The sequence below is a fragment of the Centruroides sculpturatus genome, unplaced genomic scaffold, assembly GCF_000671375.1.
Source record: "Centruroides sculpturatus isolate CEXI.00-Female unplaced genomic scaffold, Cexi_2.0 scaffold1124, whole genome shotgun sequence".
In the NCBI taxonomy this organism is placed as follows: Eukaryota; Metazoa; Arthropoda; class Arachnida; order Scorpiones; family Buthidae; genus Centruroides; species Centruroides sculpturatus.
The window spans coordinates 233883-247003 of record NW_019385396.1 but is presented as its reverse complement, the minus strand read 5'-3'; the positions used below and the strand labels follow the sequence as shown (position 1 = coordinate 247003).

At 31.9% G+C, this 13121-nt stretch overlaps 2 protein-coding genes across 2 annotated transcripts in view; both read left to right on the top strand.

Moving 5' to 3' along the window:
* The window catches only part of LOC111638513 (host cell factor 1-like), a 198798-nt gene that overhangs the window by 24592 nt on the left and 161085 nt on the right, over positions 1-13121 (top strand). Inside the window, exons 2-3 of the mRNA XM_023384229.1 lie at positions 7117-7426; positions 10419-10627. Coding sequence (XP_023239997.1) covers positions 7117-7426; positions 10419-10627 — 519 coding nt within the window. The remainder of the gene's footprint in view (positions 1-7116; positions 7427-10418; positions 10628-13121) is intronic.
* Positions 3321-5147, top strand: LOC111638511 (jerky protein homolog-like). The gene has a single exon (XM_023384227.1). It carries the CDS (start codon positions 4196-4198, stop codon positions 4751-4753), a length of 558 nt encoding a protein of 185 aa, XP_023239995.1. The 5' UTR covers positions 3321-4195; the 3' UTR covers positions 4754-5147.

Sequence of the window (13121 nt, the reverse complement as noted above, 5' to 3'; positions counted from 1 at the left end):
TACAGTAGAGCGTCGATTATCCGAAAGTCAATCATCTGAAACGTCAATCGTCCGAAAGAATTCCAGTCGGCAAATTTAGATTTTCGCCAGTGCTGTGGCGCTGCAATCTTTGGCTATGTCTTGGGCTACTCAAATATTTTACGTTTTTGATACTAAATTAACTTCTGAAGTATAATTTTTTATTGTTTTTATATTTTTCAATATATTTATTTTGTTTGTACAAAATAAAAAAATAATTCTTAACGATACAATAGTCTTTGTTAGGCTTAACATTGACGAAAATTCAACACGAAGCGACACGCAACGGAAAAACATTTCGACATCGGATACGTTAAACTATTTTTTCGTACGTAAATCAGTTATCTGAAATATCAGTTATCCGGACAACCCCAGTTCCCAATTGATTCGGAAAATCGACGCTCTACTGTATTTTAATTTTTGCTTGTTATCGCATGTCATATGACGTCATGTTATGGCAATGTGTAATGTTAATAAACTGAAATTTAATGCTAAAAAAAAAGAGAGAGAGAGAAGACTCTCTCTACAAAAGGTCCAAAATTCTTTAACAGAACAAGCATGTGGTCATTCTGCACATGACCCTTTTGACTAGTGTTGCCACCTTTTCAAAATCACTGACCTGGATGACAGGTCAGGTTTGTTTGACTAGAAGTTCCTGACGCATGCACAATGTTATTTTACAATGGGAAGAACAACGTGCATGCCAGTTCTAAATCAGTTACAATTAGGGACTAGTAGACTTGCATAGGAGTAACGTAAGTAACCTAAATTAAGAAAGAACAGGTACAGATAACTTAGCTCTATTTGAGACGTGTATGATCATACTGTACATGCAAAAGAAAAGGGTTGACAGGTTGCGTGCCACACATTGGCATAAACAGACTAACAAGGCAGAATTGCAGATGAGTTTCAGTGAGTGTGAGTTCTTTTGCTGTTAAAATAGTGTAAAGTAAAAATATTTTCAAGAACTTTGTTTCATTGTAATTTCACAATTTCTACGAAATTCCTGGACAAAATTAATAGTTCACCAGGACATAATAATTCCTGGACAGTCCAAAATTCCTGGACAGTCCAGGAATTTGAGTCAATTCCTGGACTGTCCAGGTGAAAACCGGACGGGTGGTAACACTACTTTTGACAACTGTTGTAAAATGGTGTCAACTGTATGCAATGACCTGCTGATGGAAGAAACCAAGACACATTCATCTCAATACTTTAAAGGTAGTATGTTTAAGAATTTGTGTTGTATAATAAAACTTTTGTCAAAAGTTTGATTTATTTTTGGCTCTGCTAAGTAAAAATTTGATAGTGGAGTTAGTTGTGTGTTGAATTTAATTCTAAAATTAATGTTTTATTTTATTAAATCTTGAGAAAAAGTTACTTAAATTTTAAAGATAGTAAATAACCTTTTAAATCTGTTTATACTTTTGAAGAGTAAATCTCATCTTCACAATAAATTTACCTTTATACAAAGATAGAAAGCAAGAACCTTAGTTAACAATACTGTAAAAATATATACATACAAATTATAAATTATTTTTAAGACTAATTAATGCTAAACTTTTCTGATTGACTTTTAATTTTTTACATCATTAAAAAAATCAAATATGTACTGTACATGTGGTTTAAAAACCTCTATTTGTTAGTAATATGTCTTGCAGATCTTAGACAGATAGAGTAAGTTTTTAATTTTTGCTCCTCTGTGTGTTGTAAATGCATGTTGTAAATGCATGTTGTAAAAGTAACATCTACTATTTTTAGAAACCAAAGATCATTTTTAGTTAATAAATGTTTTTGATTTTAAGTTTATATTAAGTTGATAAATCAATTTCATAAAATGACAGTATTGTTTTCTGAATTTGATTAACATTTTTTACAACTAATTACACAAATTACTAAAGAATTTTTCCTGGTGTTGGTGTCTTGATTTTGTATAAGATGATTAATGTTACAAAGAATTAATTGGTGTTAAAGTAAAAAAAATGAATAAAACAAAATTATTTTGTGTGAAATAGTGAAGGTGATATTTAATGCATTCCTAGTGTATAAATTAAAATATTAATCATAATAATTGTTAACATGAATCATATTCAATATTTTAATATTGATTTAATTACAGTTTTACAATATGATGTACAGTGGTACCTTGTACTTCAAATGCTAAATTCAACAAAAATTTGCTTTTGAGTTTGAATGATGCTTCAAAGTTTGATCTGCCTGCGTAGTGAAAAAATGTACTAAGAGTGCATTTTTTCATTGTTGTACACTCAAGTCATCTCTTGCTCTTACATTACATTCATGTGTTTTTCAATGCTTATTTTCTTTTTGATGTGCTCGATTATATATATTGTGTGTTGTTTGTTAATTTTTAATAATTTTTTAATGCAATTTTTTTGTTTACAGCTTTTGGTACCCTATATATTTTATATTCCTTAGTTCAAAATTTCCTGGAAGGAACTTTTTGAACAACAATGGTTGTGGGTTTGCACCTTGCCAATGGGCTGGACATGTGGAGTTTTCTGGGTTTCTTCACATTAGAAATAACGAAATAAGGGCCAATATTCCATAAAAGACCTCTTGGGAGTCATTTTCTCCTTGACAGATTGTTCATATGTTGCATTGCTGTATGAATAAAAACAAAAAAAATGTTTAAAACCACATTTGATATGTTAAAGTTTAAGACTATCTTCTCCATACACATTACAAATTTTGTTCTAATGTTTATACTGATTATACTGAAATTCATCAAGTATATACCCAATATCCTTTTAATTTGAAGATATTTCAACTTGATTTTATTCAAACAAAATGTGAAAAGTTTAAAAAAAAAGCTTCTAAACAAAGAATACAATATTAATAATAATACATTAAATTTGACAGCCATTAAAAATACTCAAAAACTTTCTGTTCAAACCAAAATAACTTATTAATTAACCATGGTATCCAAGAAGTGTGTGGAAACAACAAAGCCTAAGAAGGTTATAATAGCAATGATTGAAGTGAAAAAAAGGAACTTATCATAAAGCATGAAAACAGCACACGTGGCTGATTTGGTAGCTAAGTTTAAGATGCAGAATCTGATAGTATACAACCAGTAAATGCAATTTTCATTTTATTATACAATATTCAAATATTATATTTATCGTTTTCATGTTTTAATTTAATGTTAGGGTATTTAATTATTTTTACCTTAAATTATGTGTGTTTGTTATTTTTAAGTTTATCAGAATTGATATTAGTGAGGTTGAGGCCGAAGTTTTAAATATGAAAACGTGTACGTTGGACGTTCAGCGCAACATTCCTGTAAGCCTAGATGTTTGACAATGGTGTTTGGATAGTCAATGGAATCACCTTTTTTCAGGCTAAGTCGAAAGACAGCCTTCTTCCTTTAAGGTTAGTTAGTTAGTCAGTGGAATCATGCTTGACATTCCAAACATTATTGTAAACTTCTAGGCTTACAGGAAAGCGGTGCTGAACGTTCGATGTTCACGTTTTTATGTTTAAAACTTCGGCCTCATCCTCGCTATTGTTTAGGATCTGGGGATGGATTAATTCATTTTCCATTATTTCTAGTGGAAAAAATTGATTCAATGTCAGTCTTTGAACAAATCAAAGTCAGAGTTTGAATAGTTCTCTGGAATGAATTAAATTTAAAGTATGAGATACTACTATAATTTCTGTTTTAAGCTTAGTTCATACAGTGAACAAAAAGTGAAAAGAGGAACAAATATTGTCTCAGCAGTGATATCCTTTCCAACAATTTTTCTGTTTTATAAATTGTGATTGCATTTTTTAACATACTGAACTTTTCCATTAGCAAAACATATTCACTACTAATCAGAATGAGGATAAGAGAGATTTAAGTGTGTTAGCTACAAGGAATATACAGTAGAGCGTTGTTTATCCAAAACGTCAGTTAACCGAAAGCATTCCAGTCGGCAAATTTAAATTTTCACTATTGTTGTGACACTGCAATCTTTGGCTATGTCTTGGGCTACTCCAATATTTTTTTGTTTGTGTACGTGTTTTAGCTGGCAGTACTGGTATTTTTGTGTAGTGTTTTTCTGAGGACTCTGTGTCGGGACGTGTGTTGTGCTTGTCGAAATCCATTTTCATCGGGGACATTAATTTTGGATCTGTGAATTTTTTACTTGTAACAGATTGCTCTGTAGTTGTGATGTTTGCAATGGCGACTAAACGTAAACGCGTTGTTCTCAGTGTTTCCGATAAGCTTAAAATAATAGATCAGTTGAAGTGTGGTGCTAGTGGATCAAGCTTAGCTCGGAAATATGGAGTTGGAAATGCCACAATATCGGATGTTAAAAAGAACGGTGATGCCATTACAAAATTTACTAGTGTACTTGACAGTGAAGATGGAAGCTTACACAGAAAAACGATAAGAATGGCAGAAAACCAGAATTTGGACATTGCAGTTTATACATGGTTCATGCAGATACAGAGCCGAGGACAACCAATAAGTGGCCCTTTGATTTGCGAAAAAGCTCTTGAAATGAGCAAGAAACTGGGGGGTAATGCTGATTTTAAAGCGACTTCCAGCTGGCCTAAGCATTTCAAATCTAGGGATAGAATTAGGGAATTGGACATCCAGGGTGAAAAACTGTTGGCTGATGCTGAATCAGCTGAATGTTTGAAAGAGTGTTTTAAGAACATGCTTGATAAAAAGGATTACAAAAAAACCAATGTCTACAATGCAGACGAAACTGGTTTGTATTAAAATAAATTAAAATAACTTACTGGAATATAAATACTTAAAATAATCAAACACCTTAGTATTTACTCAGATGTTTGATTATTTTAAGTATTTTAAATGAGACTTTTAAAACAGAGGCTTAAAGAACATAAGTATTCTATTACTAAAAATGTGAACGGCACCGTCCTTGCAGCCTTCACTAAACATCAAATATTAATGTACATTGGGACAAAGCATCCATAATTAGGACAGCCACCAACAAACAAGTACTTAAGCATATTGAAAAACTTGAAATTTACAAGGCACATATCAACAAAGAATGCATCAACCATAGAGATGCAGAAAGTCTATCCTGTGCATGGAAATCTTTTTACCACAACTATTAATTTTCTTAATACTTCATTTAATTTAATTCTTTACCACGATTAATTTTCATAATATTTTATTGTAATTTAATTTTGTTTTTTACGTTTTATTTTATTTTGTTGTAATTAATTTCAATTTTTAAACCGTTGTATTGTTTGCGTTCTATTTCACGTTCAATTTTGTTTTAAAGTGGCTTAACTGAAGAAGACTATTAAATATAGTCGAGAACATTTTTATTTTATTAAATACTTCATTGCTGGAAATACTAAGGTGTTTAATTATTTTAACTGGTTTGTATTGGAAAAAAATATCCTAGTTTCTAAGAATGAAATGTCAGCACCTGGTTTTAAGGTAAGCAAATTACGCATCACTGTTATGATATGTGGAAATGTTACCGGAACACACAGGCTACCTTTGCTAATCGTAGGAAAATCTAAAAATCTGCGGTGCTTTAAAGGAATAAAAAAATTGCCTGTGACCTACAAAACTCAAAAGAATTCATGGATGGATACAACCATTTTTATAGAATGGTATGACACTGTATTTATCTCTGAAATCAAAAAGCATCAGCTTAAAACTGGAAATTCTGGAGATGTTTTGTTGTTGATTGTGATAACGCCCCAAGTCATCCCTCAAACATTTCACTAGAAAGAGAAAACGGAAAGTTTAAAGTTGTTTACTTGCCTCCCAATGTTACTTCAATCCTCCAACCAATGGACCAAGAGGTCATTGAAAGCTTCAAACGATATTACAGGAAGGTATTGCTGCATATGGTAATAATCGGGGAAGAATGTGAAAAAACAATTCAGCAAGTGTACGCTGAAATTAACTTAAAGGATGCTATGTACATGGCAGCAAAAGCTTGGGCTACTATCAAGGACAGTACACTAGCAACAGCTTGGAATAAGCTCCTACCATCAGATGAGTTTTTCACTGCACCTGAAAAGCCACCAAAGAGCCAATTTGTATCACAACTGTTTGACCTGATTAAAGATTGCTCTGGATTTGAAGAATGTGATAGGAAAACATTCAAGACTGGCTCAAGTGTGATGTCAATGACCCTGGCTATCATATTGTCAGACGATGAAATCGTTGCCAATGTCATCGACGACCAAGACCTCTGCAATGATAAGGAAGAGCCTAACAATGCTGACCGTGCTGAAAAAAGACCATCCAGTGAGGAAGCTTTTCATTGCCTTGACAGCTCTGAAGTGGTTAGAACAGCAAGAATGTGATGCTTTCCAATTGCTGTCTTTAAGACGTGTGCGTGATTTAGCGGCAAAAAAGTTACTCTCAGCTGTGAAGCAAAGGACAATTTTGGACTTTTTTCTTAAACTGTAGGCCTACTTTATGTAAGGTATGTAACACATTTCTGCATTCGAACATTTTTAATATTAGATTAACTTCCAAAATATTATTTTTTTGTTTTTTATTTTTCAATATACAGTATTTTGTTTGTACAAAGTAAAGAAATAATTTTTAACAATAATTGTATCTCTGTTTATAGTCCATCTGTGCAATTTTTTTGCAGCATGATTATTATTATAAAAATTTATGTTAGGTTTAACATTGATGAAAATTCAAAGCAAAGCGACATGCAACGGAAAAAAAATTTCAACATAGGATAGGTTAATATATTTTTTTGTACATAATTGGTTATCTAAAAAATAAGTTACACAAACGACCCCCGTCCCCAATTGATTCGGATAAACGACACTCTACTGTATTTCTACTATAATTCATTTTTAAATTTCCTTTTCAATAAATAAGTGGTCAAAGTAAGTATAAAAAAAATTGTTATCAGCCACAATCCTGTTTTAATAGCATTTGCTTGGTGGTTGTAATAATTGAAACTTGCATTGTTTGAAAATACAAAATACATATGTTGAGATTTACCTATATACAAAATAATTTTATATTAAATTTATTCGGATATTTTTATTTCAGACAATTATTGCATGGTTAAATTTTTCAAAATATATGAAGACTTTAAATACTTATATAAATTTTCTTTTATTTAGGTACTAATCAATGGTTTGTACCACCTGTGAAGGGAGATATACCTCCAGGATGTGCAGCATATGGATTTGTTTGTGATGGAACTCGTCTTTTGGTTTTTGGTGGCATGGTTGAATATGGTAAATATTCAAATGAATTATATGAACTTCAAGCAAGTAGATGGGAATGGAAGAGACTCAAGCCTCGGTCTCCTAAATCTGGTTCTCCTCCATGCCCCAGACTTGGTCATAGTTTTACTCTGATTAATAATAAAGTTTACTTGTTTGGTGGACTTGCAAATGACAGTGAAGATCCTAAAAATAATATACCAAGGTATGTTTGAAAATGATTATGTATCATCTCATAAATCAGTTTAATTAACTAAATTAATACAGTAAGTCTTGGTTTATATATCTATTTTTAAGTTTATAGATATGCTATTGCAATACTCTAACTTAAGGAAACAATGCCCTCTGTTACGCACCAATTTGAATGGATAATAGATGGTGAAAACTTTGAAAATATAAAAACTATTCTCAGAGTATTTTTGTGCTCATGTCTAAATCTTTATTTTTTCATTTCTTGTTTAAAACTAAATTGATGTTAGTTGTGACTAGGTCTTCTATGATATGTATAGGAATGTTTTTTAGAATCAATCATAATCGTGCATATTTCTTTAATTTAACTGTAGCATTTGTATTTTAAACCAATTCCTTCACTGATAACATCTGTTTCTTTGTTTTTTTATTTTTAAGATTAAATTTTATTTCATATTCCTACCCATTGTATGACTTGTGCTTCCTAATCATCATTTGATGTTTCCTGTTAGTATTCTATACATGCCAGTATTTTTAGTTTCTTTACCTTGGATCCTTTTCAATCTTGGTTAGATAGTATAAAGTAGGATATATAGTGCTAATTAGCTTAGCGCTATTTCCTTTGATTTATAATTTTAACAACCTTGTGAACTCCATCCATTACATTGGCAATCTTAGTTTATTGTCAGGTATCATGGTCTGCTTTTTATTTTTCTATTGGCTATCCTGTATTTAACAGATTTTAGAAAGCTTATATGGAATGACTAAGGAAACTCAAAAGATGTCAAGACAAACTACCTGGGATGTATGCAGTGCCTTTCACCGACCATAGATGCGACAGGGAATTAGTATACATTGGTGCCATGAAATGGGCAGTTGGAGTCAGATGGAAGGAACACCAATGGGACACAACAGATCTACACAACAGATCTACCACCTCATTATCTGTATATGCTTCAGATCAGGAGATCTCTGCAGACTTTGCAAATGCCAAACTCCTTATCACAACATCGTATGTGGACCACCTCAGGTGGTTAGAGCAAATTGAAATATGCAAAGCCTACAACTCATCATTACCCGTCAATTCCAAGGATGAAATCACCTTATCTTTAGCATGGCAAGCCCTATTCCAGAAAGATAATTCAATTTAAATCTGCAATGATGCTTATAATAATTAGGGAGTGACAACACACATTTTTTCTCTGACTTCTGACCCACTAATACGGATTTTATTCGTATAAAAAATACATAAACATCATTATAAGAAACCGGTCATTGCATAATGACTTTAGTCTCCGAATCTGGATGGCACTTGATTTCTCGTTGGATTTTGAAGTTCACTATTTGAAATTTCGTTCCAAAAAACAGCTGGTCTTTGTTTTAACGGATCGTTACAAACAAAACATAGCTTGAAGAAGGATCCAGGAGGGATCCTTCTTCATCCGAAAATGTTAGCTTGAACAATTGAACATACTTCACACTGGTTACAGGTTTTTTCGAAAGATTATTTGTAAAAGAGTGCAATTCTAATTTAAAACAAAGCCTGAAGATATCCATTTAAAAAGGAACAAAAATATTCACTTTCCAAAATGGGTGAAGGTTTTTTCTTCTTCTTCTTCTTGTCTCTCTCTCTCTCTCTCTTTCTCTCTTTTTTTTTCTGGTGGTTAGTGATATAATAAACATTTATTACTAAGGCAACTGCTCATATAAAGTAAATTTCTTTATGTAAATCTTTTTTCAATGTTGACTACAGATAGGCTGTATGCTTGACGATTTAAGTATGAATGATGGCTTTTGAAATGATCTTCTGAATAGTAGTACATATATGAAGATGCAGCTGTGGGTCTCCTGTATGCAATGATATATGTACTAAACACCACTTTCAATTCTAATGACAATGTTCAAATAATAAATTTTCTTTTTCTTGACTTAGGAGTAACTTTAGAAGTTGATAAAGTTGTTTTGTTTTATTCTCAGTACATAATCTTTAATCTTATTTTCCTTATTTTACATAATAAGCATACTGTTGATATAATGGAATATCATGATTGTGTCATCTTCAAACGCTTATAGCTGGAGCCTCAATAAAAATTAAAGTTCTACAAAGTCATCAGCTACAGGTAACTCAATGAATATGCCTCTTGATTGCCTATAGAATTGTCATCTCTCCGGATGTTTTTATTTCTCTGTTGATAGCCTGACACGTGTTCCGCAGCCATCTTGTATTATCTCACGTACGTGCGATTGTGGGATCTCTCTTATGACTAGATCTAGTTTCAAGAACTCTCTTGAGTCTATCACGATTGAACCTCATTTCAGTCAAGATTGAAACAGTCGAGAGAGGTCGCACGACGGCATAGTCGCCAACCTTGGTCATAGTCTAGATCAAAATGATCGGTGCGAATGGGGTATAAGACTTGTAGCAGAGTTCCTCATCGACAGTTCTACACACAGTTTTCTCACTCACACTAACAACCGATGACAATTTTCGGATTGACTGACCTGGATCCTCGAAAATCAGTTCATGAGTTCATTGAATGATTTTGGAGTCCTGAGAATGTGCTCCTTTGCGTGAGTTTTCCTTGCAGTGTTGTAAAAACCTTCGTTGGACTTCTCCGACTCATTGTATTTTGCGACAACATCATACACAGTTGATCTCAAATACCCAAAGAACCAAATGATTTCTGTTGCCAAACGCCCAGTGCGAACACTTTTGATAATTGCAGCTCTTCAGTTATATTCTACACTTGGTTTCAACATTGCGACTGTTTTGAGGTTATGATGGTTTAGTATATGTGCCAAGCTATTTGAATGCCAAACATGACATCTACCAATGGTATAGAACGGCAGGAATTTGAAATTGAATTTTGACCGAATTTTGGCGCTGCACTGTGTATACATTTAAGTTAAATTGTGAAGTCTGAAGAATTATATGTATTTTTATGTTTTGTACTAATCAAGAGTATTTTTATGTGAAATTTTTATTTTTTTACATTTATATTTGTAAGGTACTTGAATGATTTATATACATTGGAATTAAGACCTCATTCAAGTATAATGACTTGGGATGTACCACAATATTCTGGACAACCTCCTCCACCTAGAGAAAGTCATACAGCTGTTGCTTATCATGGAAAAGATGGAAAAAAGCCAAGGTTAATTATATATGGTGGAATGAGTGGATGTAGATTAGGTGATCTTTGGCAGTTAGAAATAGGTAAGATGTTATTTGTATTTTTATGTAATATTATGACAACAAATAAATACTGGTATAAATTTAACCAGTATTTTTATTTATAGTAGATTTAAATAAACTACCATCAGAAAAACCAAAAACCAGTAGAAATGGTAAAAAAAATTGTTAGCAAATGTAGTACCAGAATTCTATACTGCACACACAGCAGAACTTGATTCAGATTTTTGGAGCTGTTAGAAATATATAAAAACCACTACAAGAAATGCAGCTATTAATATCAAGGATATGGATTCTCTTTCATTAGCTTAGAACATCTGCTTCACTTCATAATGAACTAGTCTGAGATTACCAAGATGTCCACCAATCAATGAGACTGCATATTTCAAATTGATACATTCCATCTCATGCACTTCAAATTTAGAATGTTAAGTCTGAAGATGTCCAATTTAATACGGAGGAAAACATTTGCAAACATACTTTTTTTATCAGTTCTGCTGGTTTTTGATTCTTGTGACTGTAGTTTACTACATAAAAATGTTACAATTTTACGTTCTTAATTATTTTTTTAAGAATTTAATCAAAAATTTTAAAAAACATACTGTTTATTGTTGCTATTGATTTCTAATGTCAATTTACTTATCAGTTAAAATACAATGTTAGTCTTATTATATGGTGCATACTTAATTGCTTACTTATTTGTTCTTTTCAAAATGACTTAATCTGACTGTGTAAGAGATATATAATTACAAAGTGCTTAAATTGATAATTTAATTGTTCTATCTAAATTAGTCAGTTTGTTGTAATTTGTATGTTGTAAACTTGTCATTGACTGCTATTACTGCTATTTTCTCTTTGTATTGCTAACATAATTTTGAACTAAACTTGATTGTATGTACTTTGTCATTGAATGTACTTGTTTATTTTATAATAGCTAGAGGTTAACATATTTTATTCAAAAATTTCCAGTGGTTTCACTGGAGTTAAACTTGATTTCCATCTGAAGGTAATTCTCCTTGAGTCATGTATTATTCAAAAACTGCTATCTGTAGTATACAGGATGTAAGTAATACTTAATCATGAGTATAGTTGTAAGAATGCCAATATTTTCAAAAAAATCAAAATAAAAAAAAAAGGAAATATTGATTCAAATGTTCCAAATCATAAGAAACCATATAAAAATAATAAAATTGACAGCTTAGATGAATTTCATATAAAGATTTCAAGTATAGTTCTATAGATCAACTCATAACTTTCCTCAATTTAATTGTGATATGCATCTAATAAGAGAAGGATTTGTTATGATAGGACTATCTTGAAAAATGTTTAATTAGAATTAAAATAGTGACTTCTTAAATTACATAGTGTGAGTTTGAATTTAACATTAATGGAATCAACAATTTCAAGAAAGGAGAAAGATTCTTGGTTCCAACAGAAAATTTAGTGTTACAGTGTAACCAATGAAAATTTTGAAGGATGAATCAAAACTGGTGAGCAGAATTTCCTGTAGGTTAGTTGTAGTCTAAGATGTAAAACCTCCCCTCATTATTTGATGATCATATCAGTAGTTTATCTACAACTGCCTGTCAAATACTGTAAGGTCTCTTTTTATGCAGATTATTTTTATGCGATTTTGAAGTTGTGCGGTTTGTATTTCATCCAAAAATTTCTTGGACAAGCATACATATAGGCTTATTTAGGAAGCCCGCGTATAGACAGTCTCCAAAAATCGTGGAACGCTCAAAGCTCACTCCATTTGTTCCACTGACATATAACGTTTATGGATGTAAAAGACAGCTAGATCTACCTTAATCGCTTTAGTTCCTAGCAATTTTCGATATAAATGTAATTAAACATAAAAAATACTTAAAACTGAAAAAAACGAAGGAAATGCGTTAATTTTGGAGAAAAAGCTTCAAAGTTTAACTTCCTTTCTCTCGCCCTTCTGTGAAATTTAACAACTATGAGCCATTGTTTACACATCTGGATGACCTTGAACACAGCTGGAGTTGGATTTCCCGGGGCATTCTCATAGACGTCGCGGGAGGACAAGGGTTTAAAGTAGGGTGAACACTAGCTGGCCGTATATTTTTAAATATTTTTAAAAAATTTGGAGACAAAAAAACATTCCAAAAATTCAAAAAAAATTCAAGGCCTTAAGGACCGTGTTTTATGTAACGCTATGTAACCTGCCCGAGTTAACTCGGGCGAGGAACTAAAGGGGAAATTAACTCTTCACATCCAGATGTCAGTGATTTGTTTTTAGAGTGATCTTTTGCAATTCGGGGATTCCCCTTCTATTACTTTTCAATAAAATAAACTGAATTAAGTTTGAATACAAGTTTATTTTAGGCTTTTATATGAATTTCTTTCAGACATTCGAAGTAATTTATTAAGCAGCCTATTTCTTTTAATTTCTGCAAACTTTTTTATGCGGTTTTAAGTTAATTTTAACTCGTTGTTTTGGTTTTATGCGATTTTAGAAAATTACGGAACGTATCCCTACTTTTTCAAGGCA